General features: G+C 43.4%; 1 protein-coding gene and 1 long non-coding RNA gene across 2 annotated transcripts in view; both read right to left on the bottom strand.

Annotated features, from left to right (window-relative positions):
- Positions 1 to 13,935, bottom strand: part of LOC144606566 (uncharacterized) — an 88,732-nt gene extending 74,797 nt beyond the window's left edge. Inside the window, exons 1-8 of the mRNA XM_078422825.1 lie at positions 13,906 to 13,935; positions 5,590 to 5,697; positions 5,179 to 5,214; positions 4,383 to 4,454; positions 3,268 to 3,351; positions 3,027 to 3,117; positions 1,995 to 2,102; positions 1,225 to 1,260 (exon numbers count right to left, since the gene is read on the bottom strand). Of these exons, the coding sequence (XP_078278951.1) occupies positions 1,225 to 1,260; positions 1,995 to 2,102; positions 3,027 to 3,117; positions 3,268 to 3,351; positions 4,383 to 4,454; positions 5,179 to 5,214; positions 5,590 to 5,697; positions 13,906 to 13,935 (565 nt within the window). The remainder of the gene's footprint in view (positions 1 to 1,224; positions 1,261 to 1,994; positions 2,103 to 3,026; positions 3,118 to 3,267; positions 3,352 to 4,382; positions 4,455 to 5,178; positions 5,215 to 5,589; positions 5,698 to 13,905) is intronic.
- Positions 13,936 to 14,296: 361 nt separating this feature from the next.
- On the bottom strand, positions 14,297 to 16,151 carry LOC144606342 (uncharacterized). Its single transcript, XR_013548941.1, has 3 exons — positions 16,122 to 16,151; positions 15,817 to 15,852; positions 14,297 to 14,370 (listed from the first exon to the last, which is right to left on the bottom strand). It is a non-coding gene; the product is annotated as an uncharacterized LOC144606342 (long non-coding RNA).
- Between the last annotated feature and the right edge of the window lie 5,063 nt (positions 16,152 to 21,214).

Here is a 21,214-nt window from a genome sequence, read left to right as displayed (position 1 = left end):
CCAAAATATTGTGAATCCATGTCTTCCAGAGATGCTGCCTGGTCCACTGAGTTACTCGAGCGCTTTGTGTCTTTTTCTGCAAACCAGCACCTGCAGTCCATGGTGTCTACTGGGACCTTTATTGTTTGTTATATATATAAATGACTTGGATGTGAAAGCTTGTGCTCTGAATTGGTAAAATTGTAGAGTGAGCAAGATTGCCTAATTCAAGATTCAAGATTCAAGATAGCTTTATTGTCATCCAAATTGGACGAAATTCAGTCACCCACAGTCCAACAACAAAAGCATCAAAATAGGCATTAAAATTACACAACCCCCAAAACACACAAAAGAAACATCCATCAAGAAAACATCCATCACAGTGAGTCTCCTCCAGTCCTCTCCTCACTGTGATGGAAGGCCACAATGATACAGAGGGACATAAATGTGGTGGAAAGTTGGGTGAATTGATGGTGGATGGAAAATAGGTGGGATCTTAGAAGCATGATGTACAGAAGGACCTTAGGCTGCATGTTCATAGCTCACCAAAAATGGCAACACAGATAGATAGGGTAGAGAAGAGAGTGTTTAGTTGGCTTGCTTTCACATGAGTATTAAGTGTAAAAGTTGGGACATCATCTTGTAGCTGTTCAAGACATTGTTTAGACCACACTTGAAATATCGTGAGCAGTTCTGGTTACTACACTATAGAAAGAATATGGTAGTGTTAGAAAAGAGCAGAAGAGATGTACCGGCATGATGCCCAAAATGGAGAGGATTAATTAAAAGGACAGACTGGGATTGTTGTCACTGGAGCACAGAGGCTGAGGGATGACCTTATAAAGGTTCATAAATTTAATGAGAGGCATAGATAGGTAGATAGACAAGACTAAGAGGATCTAAAACTAGAGGGCATGTTTTAGAGGTTTTAAACTCTAAAAGGGAAGGTTTTTCACACAGAGGGTGGGTATATAAAACAAACAGAGGAAGTGGTAGAGGCAGCATTCACAGTATATATGGATAGATACACAGATAGGAAAGGATGGAGGGATACAGGCTAAATGCAGGAAAATGAGATTAATGTAGACATCTTGGTTGGCATGGACAAGTTGGACCAAAGGGCTTGTTTTCATGCTGTATGACTCTATGGCTCTAATAGCATGCAAACAAAGCATGAGAGTTTATATGGAATTGTTTTCCCAAAGTGCAGGGGGCAATTGACTATATTAAGAAAATAAGATGTACCTGCATATTTAGCTGCTTTGGCTGCCGCATATCCACCTATAAAGACATAGAATTGAAAAGTTAAATCAGAGTAAATGTTTGACCAGTATCCCTCTAAACCTTTCCTATCAACCTTTCCTCTGGCAAATTGAAATGTTACAAAGAGCAGATTCCACAACAAAAAGACAAATAACCAATAGATAACCAGGGGGTATGGGGAGAAGGCAAGAACGGGGTACTGATTGAGAATGATCAGCCATGATCACATTGAATGGCGGTGCTGGCTCGAAGGGCCGAATGGCCTACTCCTGCACCTATTGTCTATTGTCTATTTATTCCTTTAATAGTGCTGGTAGGGGAAGGAAAATGTCCTGCTATTGCCAGGTAATGTTCTTGGAATGTTTGTAGCATTATGAACCACAAGAAGAATATTTGAAATCTTATCAAAAGAAAGCTATTTCCAAAAGCACAGCCATTATTGCAACAAACCAATTCAAAATATTTTAAAAAGCTTTTCTCACTCAAGAACTTTACTTGATTCCTAACAATGTCGTTATAGACTCAACAAACTCTAACCACTTGGAAAAATGGAAGAGACCAAATTTTTCCAGAGGACTTCCTCTGGAGGCTCCAATTTACAGGATTTTCTTTGTCCAAATATTGGCAGGTGCCATGTCTGTCCAGGATTGCTGCATATTTAATCAAATTGCAGCTGCGATAAAAATGTAAAGTCTATTTTTGAGCAAGGCACAATATGCTCCAAACATATGATTAATAACTGATAAAATTACCAGGAACACCTCCGGGAACACCTCCGGGAACACCTCCGGGAACACCTCCGGGAACACCTCCTGGAACACCTCCAGCTGCAAGTCCAGAATATCCTCCTGGAACAGCACCTGGAATATCAGCAGAGAAGTGATATAATTATCTATAATTTCACAGAATTCAATGGGATTTGTGCTAAATCCCATTAGTAAATCCCATTTTAAATTTACTGGCTATCACAAAGGTGCATTGCTGCTTTTATTTACTCAAAGAATCGATTCTGATGTGTGACCGAACTTTAAATATTTTCACTTAATAATAAGTTGGCAGAAATCATGTCAGATGAGCCAAACGATCTATTCTAATATTTGGATTCTGGATGTAATAATCAAGTGAACAAATTGTGAATATATATGCAGCATGATTAAAAATATATATATTTTTAAATCTGTGAAATAAATGGCTAATGATGGTAATAACAGAGGGTGGGTATATGGAACAAACAGAGGATATGGTAGAAGCAGCATTCACAGTATATATGGATAGAAACACGGATAGGAAAGGAATGGAGAGGTACAGGCTAAATTCAGGAAAATGGGATTAACGTAGATAGACATCGTGGTTAGAATGGACAAGTTTAAGAATAAGGGGTAGGCCATTTCGAACGGAGATGAGGAAAAACTTTTTCACTCGGAGAGTTATGAATCTGTGGAATTCTCTGCCTCAGAAGGCAGTGGAGGCCAATTCTCTGGATGCTTTCAAGAGAGAGTTAGATAGAGCTCTTAAAGAAAGCGGAGTCAAGGGATATGGGGAGAAGGCAGGAAAGGGGTACTGATTTTGGATGATCAGCCATGATCACAATGAATGGCGGTGCTGGCTCGCAGGGCTGAATGGCTTACTCCTGCACCTATTGTCTTTTGTTGAGCCATAGAGCCTGTTTCCATGCTGAATGTTTATGACCAATAGCATGCAAACAGAGTAAGCATGATAGTTTGTATGGAATCATTTCCCAAGGTGCAGGGGGCAATTGACCATACCAAGAAATTACGATTTACCTGCATATTTAGCTGCTTTGGCTGCCGCATATCCACCTGCAAAGACATAGAATTGAAAAGTTAAATCAGAGTAAATGTTTGGCCCATACCACTTGGAAAAATGAAAGAGAACAATTTTCTCAGAGGGCTTCCTCTGGAAGCTCCAATTTGCAGGATTTTCTTTGTCCAAACATTGGCAGTCTATTTTCGAGTGGAAAGCAAAATATGCATCAAAACTATAATTAATAAATGATATAATTACCTGGGACACCTCCTGGAACACCTCCTGGAACACCTCCTGGAACACCTCCAGCTGCAAGTCCAGAATATCCTCCTGGAACTGCACCTGGAATATCAGCAGAGAAATGATACAATTATCTATAGTTTGACAGAATTCAATGGGATTAGCGCAAAATCCCATTGGTAAATTCCATTTAAAATTTACTGGCTCTCACAAAGGCGTTTTACTGCTTTTATTTACTCAAATGAGTGATTCTGATGTTTGACCGAATTTTAAATATTTTCATTTAATAAGATGGCAGATCATGTCAGATGAGCCAAACGGTCTATTCTAATATTTGGATTGTGGTTGTAATAATCAAGTGAACAAATTGTGAATATATATGCAGCATGATTGAACATTTCTTTTTTTAAATCTGTGAAATAAATGGCTAATGATGGTAATAACAGAGGGTGGGTATATAGAACAAACAGAGGAGGTGGTAGAAGTAGTATTCACAGTATATATGGATATATACACGGAGAGGAAAGGAATGGAGGGGTACAGGCTAAATGCAGGAAAATGGGATTAACGTAGATAGACATCTTGGTTGGCATGGACAAGTTGGGCCAAAGGGCCTGTTTCCAATCTGTATGACTAGGAGTAAACAGAGTAAGCATGATAGTTGGTATGGAATCATTTCCCAAGGTGCAGGGGGCAATTGACTATATTAAGAAATTAAGATGTACCTGCATATTTAGCTGCTTTGGCTGCTGCATATCTACCAGCAAAGACATAGAATTGAAAAGTTAAATCAGAGTAAATGTTTGACCCACACCACTTGGAAAATTGAAAGAGAACAATTTTCTCAGATGGCTTCCTCTGGAGGTTCTAATTTGCAGGATTATCTTTGTCCAAACATTGGCAGGTTCCCCATCTGTCCAGGATTGCTGCATTTTTAATCTAATTTCAACAGCGATAAAAATTTAAAGAAGCGTCTCAACCTGAAATGTCACCCATTTCGTTCTCCAGATATGCTGCCTGTCCTGCTGTTACACCCACTTTTTGTGTCAATCTTCAGCGGTAAAAATGTAAAGTCTATTCGAGTGGAAAGCAAAATATGCATCAAAACTATAATTAATAACTGATATAATTACCAGGAACACCTCCTGGAACACCTCCTGGAACACCTCCAGCTGCAAGCCCAGAATATCCTCCTGGAACAGCCCCTGGAATATCAGCAGAGAAGTGATACAATCATGTATAATTTCACAGAATTCAATGGGATTAGCGCTAAATCCCATTATTAATTCCCATTTTAAATTTACTGGCTATCACAAAGGTGCATTGCTGCTTTTATTTACTCAAAGAAGTGATTCTGATGTGACCGAACTTTAAATATTTTCACTTAATAAGATGGCAGATCATGTCAGATGAGCCAAACGGTCTATTCTAATATTTGGATTCTGGATGTAATAATCAAGTGAACAAATTGTGAATATATATGCAGCATGATTACAAACATTTATTTTTTTAAATTTGTGAAATAAATGGCAACTGATGGTAATAACAGAGGGTCGGTATATGGACCAAACCCAAGGAGTTGATAGGAGCAGCATTCACAGTATATATGTATTCACAGTATTTCTATGTTCTAGAAATCTTTGAGTGTTTGAAAAGCGCTATATAAATGTAATGCATTATTATTATTATTATTATATAGATATATACACAGATAGGAAAGCAATGGTGGGGTACAAGCTAAATGCAGGAAAATGGCATAAAGGTAGCTTGACATCTTGGTTGGCATTGGACAAGTTGGGCCAAAGGGCCTGTTTCCAATCTGTATGACTATGACTAATAGCATGCAAACAGAGTAAGCTTAATATTTTGCATGGAATCATTTCCCAAGGTGCAGGGGGCAATTGACTATATTAAGAAATTAAGATGTACCTGCATATTTAGCTGCTTTGGCTGCCGCATATCCACCTACAAAGACATAGAATTGAAAAGTTTAATCAGAGTAAATGTTTGGCCCATACTGCTTGGAAAAATGAAAGAGAACAATTTTTTCAGAGGGTTTCCTCTGGAGGCTCCAATTCATAGGATTTTCTTTGTCCAAACATTGGCAGATGCCATGTCTGTCCAGGATTGCTGCATTTTTAATCTAATTGCAGCAGTGATGAAAATTTAAAGAAGGGTCTCGACCCAAAATGTCTCCCATTTCTTTTCTTCAGAGATGTTGCCAGTCCCGCTGTTACTCCAGCTTTTTGTGTCTATCTTCAGCGGTAAAAATGTAAAGTCTATTTTCGAGTGGAAAGCAAAACATGCTTCAAAACTATCATTAATAACTGATATAATTACCAGGAACACCTCCTGGAATACCTCCTGGAACACCTCCTGGAACACCTCCTGGAACACCTCCTGGAACACCTCCAGCTGCAAGTCCAGAATATCCTCCTGGAACAGCGCCTGGAATATCAGCAGAGAAGTGATACAATCATCTACAGTTTCACAGAATTCAATGGGATTAGCACAAAATCCTGTCCCCCACTGTCCCCCTTCCCCCCACTGTTCCCCCCACCCTCACTGCCCCCTCCCCCCACCCCCTCCTCCTCCCTCCCTCATCCCCACTCTCCCTGACCCCACTCTCCCCCTCCTCCCCCCACCCCCACTTCCCCCCTATCGCCACCCTCCCCCTACCCCCAACTTCCCCTCCACCCAGTCGGCTGCCACGCCCACTCCCCTCCATGGAGCCATTGGCTGCGAAAGGCACTTGCCAGTGCCCGTGCGTTCAACGCTGACTGCCGACGTGCGAGTCTCTGCCAGGGCGGGGCTGGGTGAGAGGCGATGGATGGATGGATGGATGGATGGATGTATGGATGGATGGGTGGATGGATGGGTGGGTGGGTGGGTGGATGGATGGGTGGGTGGGTGGGTGGGTGGGTGGATGGGTGGGTGGGTGGATAGATGGCAGAAATCATGTCAGATGAACCAAACAGATTCTAATGTTTGGATTCTGGATGTAATAATCAAGTGAACAAATTGGATGTGACAAGTAAAGTGGATGAAGGAGAGCCAGTGGATGTAGTGTATCTAGATTTTCAGAAAGCTGATAAGGTCCCACACGGGAGGTTGGTGAGCAAAATTAGAGCACATGATATTGGGGGTGGGGTATTGACATGGATGGAGAATTGGTTGGCAGACATAAAGCAAACAGTAGGAATAAACAAATCCTTTTCAGAATGGCAGGCAGTGGCGAGCCGCAAGGCTCGGTGTTGGGGCTGCAATTATTTACTATATATATTAATGATTTGGATGATGGAATTAGAAGTAACACTTGCAAGTTTGCATATGACACAAAGCTGGATGGCAGTGTGAACTGCGAAGAGGATGTTAGAAGGTTGCAGGGTGACTTGGATAGGTTGAGTGAATGGGCAGATGCATGGCAGATGCAGTATAATGTAGAAAAATGTGAGGTTATCCACTTTGGCGGCAAAAACAAGGAGGCAGATTATTATCTCAATGGTGTCAGATTAGGTACAGGGGAAGTGCAACAAGACCTTGGTGTCCTTGTACACCAGTCACTGAAAGTAAGCGTGCAGGTACAGCAGGGAGCGAAGAAAGCTAATGGCATGTTGGCTTTCATAACGAGAGGATTTGAGTACAGGAGCAAAGAGGTCCTTCTGCAGTTGTATAGGGCCCTGGTGAGACGACATCTGAAGTATTGTGTGCAGTTTTGGTCTCCTGATTTGAGGAAGGACGTTCATGCTATTGAGGCAGTGCAGTGTAAGTTCACAAGGTTAATCCCTGGGATGGAGGGACTGTCATATGAGGAAAGATTGGAAAGACTGGGCTTGTATTCACTGGAATTTAGAAGGATGAGAGGGGATCTTATAGAGACATATAAAATTATGAAAAGACTGGGCAAGCTAGATGCAGGAAACATCTTCCCGATGTTGGGGGAGTCCAGAACCAGGGGGCACAGTCTAAGAATAAAGGGGAGGCCATTTGAAACTGAGGTGAGAAATAACTTTTTCACCCAGAGAGTTGTGATTTTGTGGAATTCTCTGCCATGGAAGGCAGTGGAGGCCAATTCACTGGATGAGTTTAAAAGAGAGTTAGATAGAGCTCTAGCGGCTCGTGGAATCAAGTGATATGAGGAAAAGGCAGGCACAGGTTACTGATTGTAGATGATCAGCCATGATCACAATGAATGGTGGTGCTGGCTCAAAGAGCCAAATGGCCTTCTGCACCTATTTTCTATGTTTCTATGTTTCTATATGCATATATACACGGATGTGGAGAAGCAGCTGGATGACCTCAGGGCCATCCAGGAAAATGAGAGTTTCCTGGACAGGACCTACAGTGACGTTATCACGCCAAGGATACAGGAAGAACGAAGGTGGGTGACTGAGAAAGGAGAGTAAAAGTGGAGTGCAGGAGACCACGATGGCTGTGCCTAATGAAAACAGTACATCCTCTTGGTAGCTCTTGGGGCAGAAGATGCTTCCAGTCCAAACAGCGGAAAGGTTAGTGGCTCCAATGCTAGCGATAAGACTTGACCGGCGAGACCGACGTCGAGCAGAGCCATAGTGGCGGGTGACCCCATTATCTGATGTGCAGACAGGAGATTCTGTGGCGGCAGGCGAGACTCGAGGATGGTCTGTTGCCTTCTTGGTGCCAGGGCTCAAGATGTCATGGACCGACTTCAGAACATCCTCGAGAGGGAAGGTGAACAGCCGGAAGTAGTTGTGCATGTGAGCACAAACGACGTCGGGAAGAAGAGGAAGGAGGTTCTGCAACGTGAGTTTAGAGCAGTGCTTCTTAAACTGGTGAATGGTTCACCCAAGGGTGAATGAAATTAGAGAGGTGCATGAAGGGTGAATGACTAAACATATATAAAATTATACACAAGGGAGAATAAGACAAAAATTACCAAAAAACATAAGAAAGTTTAGTCAAGGGTGAATGAAATTTTGTGATAAAGACTCAAGGGTGAATGAGTTTAAGAAGCACTGGTTTAGAGAGTTAGGAAGAAGACTGAAAAGCAGGACTTCTGGGAGGGTTATCTCTGGATTGCTTCCTGTACCTCATGCTGGTGAGGGGAGCAACAAGGAGATTGGGGATCTGAATGTGTGGCTGGGGGGCTGGTGCAGGGAGCAGGGATTTAGATTTATAGACCACTGGGATCCCTTCTGGGGTAGGGGTGACCTGTACAAAATGGATGGGTTACACCTTAACTGGAGGGGCACCAACGTTCTGGCAGGCAGCTTTGCTCGTGCTACACGTGTGGGTTTAAACTAAATAACGGGGGAGAGGGGTTGACAAATTGGGAGTATAAAGATGGAGTTAAAGGGGAAGTGAGTACAAGAAAAGTTACAAAAGACTCCCAAATTAATAGGAAGGAAAGTTTGAGAAGGAATAAGAGAATATGGTCAGGGCCAATAGTGTGAGAGGGGAGGTGAATACCGAAGTTAAAGTGCTGTATAAGAATGCGCAAAGTATAAGAAATAAAGTGGATGAGCTTGAGACTCAGTTAGAAATTGGCAAGTATGATGTTGTGGGAATTACAGAGATATGGCTGCAAGAGGACCAGGGCTGGGAACTGCATATTCAGGGGTACACGCCCTATCGAAAAGACAGACAGGTGGGCAGAGGGGGTGGGGTGGCTCTTTTGGTAAGGAATGATATTCAGTTCCTTGCGAGGGGCGACATAGAATCAGGAGATGTAGAGTCAGAATAGAACTGAGGAATTGTAAGGGTAAACAGACCCTAATGGGAGTTAACTACAGGCCCCCAAACAGTATCCTGGATATAGGGTGCAAGTTGAATCAAGAGTTAAAATTGGCATGTCGAAATGGTAATGCTACGGTGGTTATGGGCGATTTCAACATGTTGGTAGACTGGGAAAATCAGGTCGGTACTGGACCCCAAGAAAGGGAGTTTGTGGAGTGCCTCCGAGATGGATTCTTAGAGCAGCTTGTACTGGAGCCTACCAGAGAGAAGGCAATTCTAGATTTAGTGTTGTGTAATGAACCGGATTTGATAAGGGAACTCAAGGTAAAAGAGCCATTAGGAGGCAGTGACCATAATACAGTGTCCTCCCTAATGTCTGGGACAAAGACCCATCATTTATTTATTTGCCTCTGTACTCCAGAATCTGAGATTTGTAATAGAAAAAAAATCACATGTGGTTAATGTGCATATTGCCAGATTTTATTAAAGGGTATTTTTATACATTTTGGTTTCACCATGTAGAAATTACAGCTGTGTTTATACATAGTTCCCCCCATTTCAGGGCACCATAATGTTTGGGACACATGGCTTCACAGGCATTTGTAATTGCCCAGGTGTGTTTAATTGCCTCCTTAATGCAGGGTTAAGTGAGCTCTCAGCACCAAGTTGTTCCTCCAGTCTTTCCATCACCTTTGGAAACTTTTATTGCTGTTTATCAACATGATGACCAAAGTTGTGCCAATGAAAGTCAAATAAGCCATTATGAGACTGAGAAACAAGAATAAAACTGTTAGAGACATCAGCCAAACCTTAGGCTTTCCAAAATCAATTGTTTGGAACATCATTAAGAAGAAAGAGAGCACTGGTGAGCTTACTAATCGCAAAAGGACTGGCAGGCCAAGGAAGACCTCCACAGCTGATGACAGAAGAATTCTCTCTACAATAAAGAAAACCCCCCAAACACCTGCCCGACAGATCAGAAACATTCTTCAGGAGTCAGGTGTGAATTTGTCAATGACCACTGTCCACAGAAGACTTCATGAACATAAATACAGAGGCTACACCGCAAGATGCAAACCACTGGTTAGCCGCAAAAATAGGATGGCCAGGATATAGTTTGCCAAGAAGTACTTAAAAGAGCAACCACAGTTCTGGAAAAAGGTCTTATGGCAGATGAGACGAAGATTAACTTTTATGAGAGTGATGGCAAGAGCAAAGTATGGAGGAATTGAAGGAACTGCCCAAGATCCAAAGCATACCACCTCATCTGTGAGACACGGTGGTGGGGGTGTTATGGCTTGGGCATGTATGCCTGCTGAATGTACTGGCTCACTTATCTTCATTGATGATACAACTGAGGATGGTGGTAGCATAATGAATTCTGAAGTATATAGATACATCCTATCTGCTCAAGTTCAAACAAATGCCTCAAAACTCATTGGCCGGCGGTTCATTCTACAGCAAGACAATGATCCCAAACATACTGCTAAAGCAACAAAGGAGTTTTTCAAAGCTAAAAAATGGTCAATTCTTGAGTGGCCAAGTCAATCACCTGATCTGAACCCAATTGAGCATGCCTTTTATATGCTGAAGAGAAAACTAAAGGGGACTATCCCCCAAAACAAGCATAAGCTAAAGATGGCTGCAAAACAGGCCTGGCAGAGCATCACCAGAGAAGACACCCAGCAACTGGTGATGTCCATGAATCGCAGACTTCAAGCAGTCATTGCATGCAACAGATATGCACCAAAATACTAAACATGACTACTTTCATTTACATGACACTGCTGTGTCCCAAACATTATGGTGCCCTGAAATGGGGGGACTATGTATAAACACTGCTGTAATTTCTACATGGTGAAACTAAAATGTATAAAAATGGCCTTTATTAAAATCTGACAATGTGCACTTTAACCACATGTGATTTTTTTTCTATTACAAGTCTCAAATTGTGGCGTACAGAGGCAAATAAATAAATAATGGGTCTTTGTCCCAAACATTATGGAGGGCACTGTATGATAAGTTTTAATCTACAATTTGAGAGGGAGAAGGGAAAATCGGAAGTGTCAGTATTACAGTTGAGCAAAGGGCATTATGGAGGCATGAGGGAGGAGCTGGCCAAAGTTGACTGGAAAGAGACCCTAGCAGGGATGACGGTGGAACAACAATGGCAGGTATTTCTGGGAATAATACAGAAGGTGCAGGATCAGTTCATTCCAAAGAGGAAGAAAGATTCTAAGGGGAGTAAGAGACGACCGTGGCTGACAAGGGAAGTTAAGGACAGTATAAAAATAAAAGAGAAGTATAACATAGCAAAGATGAGCGGGAAGCCAGAGGATTGGGGAACTTTTAAAGAGCAACGGAAGATAACTAAAAAGGCAATACGGGGAGAAAAGATGAGATACGAAGGTAAGCTAGCCAAGAATATAAAGGAGGATAGTAAAAGCTTCTTTAGGCATGTGAAGAGGAAAAAAATAGTTAAGACAAATGTGGGTCCCTTGAAGACAGAAGCAGGTGAATTTATTATGGGGAACAAGGAAATGGCAGATGAGTTGAACAGGTACTTTGGATCTGTCTTCACTAAGGAAGACACAAACAATCTCCCAGATGTACTCGTGGCCAGAGGTCCTTGGGAGACGGAGGAACTGAAGGAAATTCACATTAGGCAGGAAATGGTGTTAGGTAGACTGATGGGACTGAAGACCGATAAATCCCCAGGGCCTGATGGTCTGCATCCCAGGGTACTTAAGGAAGTGGCTCTAGAAATCATGGATGCATTGGTGATCATTTTCCAATGTTCTATAGATTCAGGATCAGTTCCTGTGGATTGGAGGGTAGCTAATGTTATCAAAATATTTAAGAAAGGAGGGAGAGAGAAAACAGGGAATTTTCGACCAGTTAGCCTGACATCGGTGATGGGGAAGATGCTGGAGTCAATTATAAAAGATGAAATAGCAGAACATTTGGATAGCGGTAACTGGATCAGTTATTAAAGATGTGATAGCATCACATTTGGAAAGTGGTGAAATCATCGGACAAAGTCAGCATGGATTTACCAAAGGCAAATCATGTCTGACGAATCTTATAGAATTTTTCGAGGATGTAACTAGTAGAGTGGATAAGGGAGAACCAGTCGATGTGTTATATCTGGACTTTCAGAAGGCCTTCGACAAGGTCCCACATAGGAGATTGGTGTACAAACTTAAAGCACACGGTATTGAGGGTTCAGTTTTGAGGTGGATAGAAAATTGGTTGGCGGACAGGAAGCAAAGAGTAGGAATAAACGGGTCCTTTTCGGAATGGCAGGCAGTGACTAGTAGGGTACCGCAAGGCTCAGTGCTGGGACCCCAGTTATCTACAGTGTATATTAATGATTTGGACGAGGGAATTGAATGCAACATCTCTAAGTTTGCGGATGACACGAAGCTGGGTGGCAGTGTTAGCTGCGAGGAGGATGCTAGGAGGCTGCAGAGTGACTTGGATAGATTAGGTGAGTGGGCAAATGCATGGCAGATGCAATATAATGTGGATAAATGTGAGGTTATCCACTTTGGCGGCAAGAACAGGAAAGCAGAGTATTACCTGAATGGTGACCGATTGGGAGAAGGGGAGATGCAACGTGACCTGGGTGTCATGGTGCACCAGTCATTGAAAGCAAGCATGCAGGTGCAGCAGGCAGTGAAGAAAGCGAATGGTATGTTGGCATTCATAGCAAGAGGATTTGAGTTTAGGAGCAGGGAGGTTCTGCTGCAGTTGTACAGGGCCTTGGTGAGACCGCACCTGGAGTATTGTGTGCAGTTTTGGTCTCCTAACCTGAGGAAAGACGTTCTTGCCTTAGAGGGAGTACAGAGAAGGTTCACCAGATTAATCCCTGGGATGGCGGGACTTGCATATGAGGAAAGATTGGATAGACTGGGCTTGTACTCGCTGGAATTTAGAAGACTGAGGGGGGATCTTATAGAAACATATCAAATTCTTAAGGGGTTGGAGAGGCTAGATGCGGGAAGATTGTTCCCGATGTTGGGGGAGTCCAGAACCAGGGGTCACAGCTTAAGGATAAGGGGGAAGTCTTTTAGGACCGAGATGAGAAAACATTTCTTCACACAGAGAGTGGTGAGTCTGTGGAATTCTCTGCCACAGAAGGTAGTTGAGGCCAGTTCATTGGCTATATTTAAGAGGGAGTTAGATGTGGCCCTTTTTGTTAAAGGGATCAGGGGGTATGGAGAGAAGGCAGGTACAGGCTACTGAGCTGGATGATCAGCCATGATCATATTGAATGGCGGTGCAGGCTCGAAGGGCCGAATGGCCTACTCCTGCACCTATTTTCTATGTTTCTATGTTTCTATGAGTCAACATGGATTTACGAAGGGGAAATCATGCTTGACTAATCTTCTGGAATTTTTTGAGGATGTATCTTGGAAAATGGACAAGGGAGAGCCCGTGGATGTAGTGTGCCTGGACTTTCAGAAAGCCTTTGATAAGGTCCCACATAGGAGATTAGTGGGTAAAATTAGAGCACATGGTATTGGGGGTAGGGTACTGACATGGATAGAAAATTGGTTAGCAGACAGGAAACAAACAGTAGGGATTAACGGTTCCCTTTCAGAATGGCAGACAGTGACTAGTAAGCTACCACAAGGCTCGATGCTGGGACCGCAGCTATTTACAATATACATTAATGACTTAGATGAAGGGAATAAAAGTAACATTAGCAAATTTGCAGATGACACAAAGCTGGGTGACAGTGTGAACTGTGAGGAGGATGCACCTATTTTCTATGTTACATCTTGGTTGGCATGGACAAAGTGGGCCAAAGGGCCTGTTTCCATGCTCTTTGATTCTATGACTCTAATAGCAGGCAGAGTAAGCATGAGAGTTTGTATGGAATTGTTTTCACAAGGTTCAGGGGGCAATTGACTATATTAAGAAAATAAGATGTACCTGCATATTTAGCTGCTTTGGCTGCCGCATATCCACCTGCAAAGACATAGAATTGAAAAGTTAAATCAGAGTAAATGTTTGGCCCATATCACTTGGAAATATGAAAGCGAACAATTTTCTCGGAGGGCTTCCTCTGGAGGCTCCAATTTGCAGGATTTTCTTTGTCCAAACATTGGCAGGTGCCATGTCAGTCCAGGATGCTGCATTTTAAATCTAATTGCAGCAAGGGTCTCGATCTGAAATGTCACCCATTCCTACATTCCAGAGATGCTGCCTGTCCCGCTGAGTTACTCTGCTATTTGTGTCTGTCTTTTGCAAAAAAAAGTTAAAGTCTATTTTCGAGAAGAAAGCAAAATAAGCATCAAAAATAACATTAGTAACTGATATAATTACCTAGAACACCTCCTGGAACGCCTCCTGGAACACCTCCAGCTGCAAGCCCGGAATATCCTCCTGGAACAGCACCTGGAATATCAGCATAAAAGTGATATAATCATCTATAGTTTCACAGAATTCAATGGGATTAGCGCTAAATCCCATTAGTAAATCCCATTTTAAATTTACTGGCTATCACAAAGTGTGAGGTTATTCACTTTGGAAGTAAGAATAGAAGGCAGATTATTATCTGAATGGTGTCAAGTTAGGAGGAGGGGGAGTTCAACGAGATCTGGGTGTCTGGGTGTCCTAGTGCATCAGTCAATGAAAGGAAGCATGCAGGTACAGCAGGCAGTGAAGAAAGCCAATGGAATGTTGGCCTTCGTAACAAGAGGAGTTGAGTATAGGAGCAAAGAGGTCCTTCTACAGTTGTACCGGGCCCTGGTGAGACCGCACCTGGAGTACTGTGTGCAGTTTTGGTCTCCAAATTTGAGGAAGGATATTCTTGCTATGGAGGGCGTGCAGCGTAGGTTCACTAGGTTAATTCCCGGAATGGCGGGACTGTCGTATGTTGAAAGGCTGGAGCGATTGGGCTTGTATACACTGGAATTTAGAAGGATGAGGGGGGATCTTATTGAAACATATAAGATAATTAGGGGATTGGACACATTAGAGGCAGGAAACATGTTCCCAATGTTGGGGGAGTCCAGAACAAGGGGCCACAGTTTAAGAATAAGGGGTAGGCCATTTAGAATGGAGATGAGGAAGAACTTTTTCAGTCAGAGAGTGGTGAAGGTGTGGAATTCTCTGCCTCAGAAGGCAGTGGAGGCCAGTTCGTTGGATGCTTTCAAGAGAGAGCTGGATAGAGCTCTTAAGGATAGCGGAGTGAGGGGGTATGGGGAGAAGGCAGGAACGGGGTACTGATTGAGAGTGATCAGCCATGATCGCATTGAATGGCGGTGCTGGCTCGAAGGGCTGAATGGCCTACTCCTGCACCTATTGTCTATTGTCTATTGTCTATTGCATTGCTGCTTTTATTTACTCAGAATCGATTCTGACGTGTGACCGAACATTAAATATTTTCACTTTCTATTCCGATGACAGAAATCATGTCAGATGAGACAAAACAGTCTATTCTAATATTTGGATTCTGGATTTAATAATCGAGTGAAAATATTGTGAAAACATATGCAGCATGTTCAAAAATATTTAATTGTTTTAATCTGCGACATAAATAAATTATGGTAATAACAGAGGGTGGGTATATGGAACAAACAGAGGAGGTGGTAGAGGCAGCATTCACAGTATATACTAGTATAGGAAAGGAATGGAGGGGTACAGGCTAAATGCTGGAAAATGGGATTAACGTAGATAGACATCTTTGTTGGCATGGACAAGTTGGGCCAAAGGGTCTGTTTCCATGCTGTATGACTCTATGACTAACAGCATGTAAACAGAGTAAGCATGAGAGTTTGCATGGAATCGTTTTCTCAAGGTGCAGGGGGCAATTGACCATATTAAGAAATTAAGATGTACCTGCATATTTAGCTGCTTTGGCTGCTGCATATCCACCTGCAAAGACATAGAATTAAAAAGTTAAATCAGAGTAAATGTTTGGCCCATACCACTTGGAAATATGAAAGAGAACAATTTTCTCAGAGGGCTTCCTCTGGAGGCTCCAATTTATAGGATTTTCTTTGTCCAAACATTGGCAGGTGCCATGTCTGTCCAGGATTGCTGCATTTTATATCTAATTGCAGCAGCGATAAAAATGTAAAGCCTAATTTCGAGTGCAATGCACAATATGCTCCAAACATATGATTAATAACTGATAAAATTACCAGGAACACCTCCTGGAACACCTCCTGGAACACCTCCTGGAACACCTCCAGCTGCAAGTCCAGAATATCCTCCTGGAACAGCACCTGGAATATCAGCAGAGAAGTGATACAATCATCTATAGTTTCACAGAATTCAATGGGATTAGTGCTAAATCCCATTGGTAAATCCCATTTTAAATTTACGAAAATCATGTCAGATGAGACAGAACAGTCTATTCTAATATTTGGATTCTGGATGTAATAATCAAGTGAACAAATTATGAAAATATATGCAGCATGATGAAAAATATTTAATTTTTTTAATCTGTGAAAGAAATGGCTTAGGATGATAATAATATTATTGCAAGTGTTTAACCATTCCTATAAGTGTTCTCCCAGTATCAAAGAATATATCTGCTCCAATGACTGGACGTGTCAGTGAATATCAGCATATGATAAATGTCTGAACAGCCGACCTGTCCCTCAATTCTCTTCCACTGTTGGTTTTATATTTGTTTGGTGGATTATTCTCAATAATTTCATATCATTTATATAATTTATTGGTATTTGATATACTACATCACTTAACTGGGCAAGATTATTGAGGTATCGTTCAAAGTGAAAAATATTTTGGCCAATTAACACCTAGAGCAGCATGCTGCGCAGCGGTGAACTTTATAGTTCCGTCAGGTTCGATTCTGACGATGGGTGCTTGTCTGTTCATTCTCCCCGTTTTAACCTTTGACAAGGTCCCACACGAGATTACTGTGCAAAATTAGAGCACATGGTATTATGAGGTAGGGTATTGACATGGATAGAGAAATGATTGGCACACAGGGAGCAAAGAGTAGGAATTAACGGGTCCTTTTCAAAATGGCAGGCAGTGACTTGTGGGGTGCCGCAAGGCTTGGTGCTGGGACCCCAGTTATTTACAATATATATTAATGATTTAGATGAGGGAATTAAATGTAACATCCCCAAGTTTGCAGATGACACAAAGCTGGGTGGCAGTGTGAACCGTGAGGAAAATGCTATGAGGCTGCAGGGTGACTTGGATATAAGAAAATAACTGCAGATGCTGGTACAAATCGATTTATTCATAAAATGCTGGAGTAACTCAGCAGGTCAGGCAGCATCTCGGGAGAGAAGGAATGGGTGACGTTTCGGATCGAGACCCTTCTTCAGACTGATGTCAGGGGGGCGGGACAAAGGAAGGATATAGGTGGAGACAGGAAGATAGACGGAGATCTGGGAAGGAGGAGGGGAAGTGAGGGACAGATGAGCTATCTGAAGTTGGAGAAGTCGACGTTCATACCACCGGGCTGCAAACTGCCCAGGCGAAATATGAGGTGCTGCTCCTCCAATTTCCGGCGGGCCTCACTATGGCACTGGAGGAGGCCCATGACAGAAAGGTCAGACTGGGAATGGGAGGGGGAGTTAAAGTGCTCGGCCACCGGGAGATCAGTTTTGTTAATGCGGACCGAGCGCAGGTGTTCAGCGAAGCGATCGCCGAGCCTGCGCTTGGTTTCGCCGATATAAATAAGTTGACATCTAGAGCAGCGGATGCAATAGATGAGGTTGGAGGAGGTGCAGGTGAACCTTTGTCTCACCTGGAAAGACTGTTTGGGTCCTTGGATGGAGTTGAGGAGGGAGGTAAAGGGACAGGTGTTGCATCTCGTGCGGTTGCAGGGGAAAGTGCCCGGGGTTGGGGTGGTTTGGGTAGGAAGGGACGAGTGGACCAGGGAGTTACGGAGTGAACGGTCTCTGCGGAACGCAGAGAGGGGAGGGGATGGGAAGATATGGCCGGTGGTGGGGTCCCGTTGTAGGTGACGGAAATGTTGGTGGATGATATGTTGGATCCGCTGGCTGGTGGAGTGGAAGGTGAGAACGAGGGGGATTCTGTCCTTGTTGCGAGTGGGGGGAGGGGGAGCAAGAGCAGAGCTGCGGGATGTAGAAGAGACCCGAGTGAGAGCCTCATCTATAATGGAGGAGGGGAAGCCCCGTTTTCTGAAGAACGAGGGCATCTCGGAAGCCCTAGTGTGAAACACCTCATCCCGGGCGCAGATAGACAATAGACAATAGACAATAGGTGCAGGAGTAGGCCATTCAGCCCTTCGAGCCAGCACCGCCATTCAATGCGATCATGGCTGATCACTCTCAATCAGTACCCCGTTCCTGCCTTCTCCCCATACCCCCTCACTCCGCTATCCTTAAGAGCTCTATCCAGCTCTCTCTTGAAAGCATCCAACGAACTGGCCTCCACTGCCTTCTGAGGCAGAGAATTCCACACCTTCACCACTCTCTGACTGAAAAAGTTCTTCCTCATCTCCGTTCTAAATGGCCTACCCCTTATTCTTAAACTGTGGCCCCTTGTTCTGGACTCCCCCAACATTGGGGACATGTTATCTGCCTCTAATGTGTCCAATCCCCTAATTATCTTATATGTTTCAATAAGATCCCCCCTCATCCTTCTAAATTCCAGTGTATACAAGCCCAATCGCTCCAGCCTTTCAACATACGACAGTCCCGCCATTCCGGGAATCAACCTAGTGAACCTACGCTGCACGCCCTCCATAGCAAGAATATCCTTCCTCAAATTTGGAGACCAAAACTGCACACAGTACTCCAGGTGCGGTCTCACCAGGGCCCGGTACAACTGTAGAAGGACCTCTTTGCTCCTATACTCAACTCCTCTTGTTACGAAGGCCAACATTCCATTGGCTTTCTTCACTGCCTGCTGTACCTGCATGCTTCCTTTCATTGACTGATGCACTAGGACACCCAGATCTCGTTGAACTCCCCCTCCTCCTAACTTGACACCATTCAGATAATAATCTGCCTTTCTATTCTTGCTTCCAAAGTGAATAACCTCACACTTATCTACATTAAACTGCATCTGCCATGTATCCGCCCACTCACACAACCTGTCCAAGTCACCCTGCAGCCTTATTGCATCTTCCTCACAATTCACACTACCCCCCAACTTAGTATCATCTGCAAATTTGCTAATGGTACTTTTAATCCCTTCATCTAAGTCATTAATGTATATCGTAAATAGCTGGGGTCCCAGCACCGAACCTTGCGGTACCCCACTGGTCACTGCCTGCCATTCCGAAAGGGACCCATTTATCCCCACTCTTTGCTTTCTGTCTGTCAACCAATTTTCTATCCATGTCAGTACCCTACCCCCAATACCATGTGCCCTAATTTTGCCCACTAATCTCCTATGTGGGACCTTGTCGAAGGCTTTCTGAAAGTCGAGGTACACCACATCCACTGACTCTCCCTTGTCAATTTTCCTAGTTACATCCTCAAAAAATTCCAGTAGATTTGTCAAGCATGATTTCCCCTTCGTAAATCCATGCTGACTTGGAATGATCCCGTTACTGCTATCCAAATGCTCAGCAATTTCGTCTTTTATAATTGACTCCAGCATCTTCCCCACCACTGATGTCAGACTAACTGGTCTATAATTACCCGTTTTCTCTCTCCCTCCTTTCTTAAAAAGTGGGATAACATTTGCTATCCTCCAATCCACAGGAACTGATCCTGAATCTATAGAACATTGAAAAATGATCTCCAATGCTTCCACTATTTCTAGAGCCACCTCCTTAAGTACTCTGGGATGCAGACCATCAGGCCCTGGGGATTTATCAGCCTTCAGTCCCATCAGTCTACCCAAAACCATTTCCTGCCTAATGTGGATTTCCTTCAGTTCCTCCATCACCCTAGGTTCTCCGGTCCCTAGAACATTTGGGAGATTGTGTGTATCTTCCTCAGTGAAGACAGATCCAATGTAACGGTTTAACTCGTCTGCCATTTCTTTGTTCCCCATAATAAATTCCCCTGCTTCTGTCTTCAAGGGACCCACATTTGCCTTGACTATTTTTTTCCTCTTCACGTACCTAAAAAAACTTTTACTATCCTCCTTTATATTATTGGCTAGTTTACCCTCGTACCTCATCTTTTCTCCCCGTATTGCGGCGTAGACGGAGGAATTGGGAGTAGGGGATAGACTTTTTGCAGGGGACCGGGTGGGAAGAAGTGTAGTCCAGATAGCTGTGCGAGTCGGTGGGTTTGTAGTAAATGTCCGTCACTAGTCTGTCTCCTGTGATGGAGATGGTGAGGTCCAGAAACGGGAGAGAGATGTCAGAGATAGTCCAGGTATATTTAAGGGCAGGATGGAAATTGGAGGTGAAATTGGAGGTGAAATTGGAGGTGACTTGGATAGTTGGGTGAGTGGGCAGATGCATGGCAGATGTTGTACAATGTGGATAAATGTGAGCTTATCCACTTTGGTGGCAAGAACAGGAAGGCAGATTATTATCTGAATGTTGTCAGATTAGGAAAACGGGAGGTGCAACGAGACCTGGGTGTGCTTGTACATCAGTCACTGAGAGTATGCATGCAGATGGAGCAGGCAGTGAAGAAAGCTAGTGGCATATTGTCCTTCATAGCTCGAGGATTTGAGTTTAGGAGCAAGGAGGTCCTACTGAAGTTGTACAGGGCCCTGGTGAGACTGCACTTGGAATATTGTGTGCAATTCTGGTCTGCTAATTTAAGAAAGGAAATTATTGCTATTGAGGGAGTGCAACGTAGGTTCACCAGGTTAAATTCCCGGGATGGCGGGACTGACATCAGCTTATGTCATGTGCTCAGCTAATGGCATGTTGGCCTTCATAATGAGAGGATTTCAGTATAGCAGTAAAGAGGTTCTTCTGCATTTGTATAGGGGTCTGGTAAGACCACATCTGGAGTATTGTGTACAGTTTTGGTCTGCTAATTTGAGGAAGGACATCCTTGTAATTGAGCCAGTGCAGGATAGGTTCACGAGATTGATCCCTGGGATGGCGGGACTGTCATATGAGGAAAGATTGAATAGACTAGGCTTGTATTCACTGGAGTTTAGAAGGATGAGAGGGGATCTTATAGAGACATATAAAATTATAAAAGGACTGGACAAGGTAGATGCAGGAAAAATGTTCCCAATGTTGGGCGAGTCCAGAACCAGGGGCCACAGTCTTAGAATAAAGGGGAGGCCATTTATAACTGAGGTAAGAAGGATCTTTTTCACTCAGAGAGTTGTGAATTTGTGGAATTCTCTGCCACAGAGG

The sequence above is a fragment of the Rhinoraja longicauda genome, chromosome 26, assembly GCF_053455715.1.
Source record: "Rhinoraja longicauda isolate Sanriku21f chromosome 26, sRhiLon1.1, whole genome shotgun sequence".
Lineage (NCBI taxonomy): Eukaryota > Metazoa > Chordata > Chondrichthyes > Rajiformes > Arhynchobatidae > Rhinoraja > Rhinoraja longicauda.
This window is presented reverse-complemented; position numbering and strand designations above follow the sequence as displayed.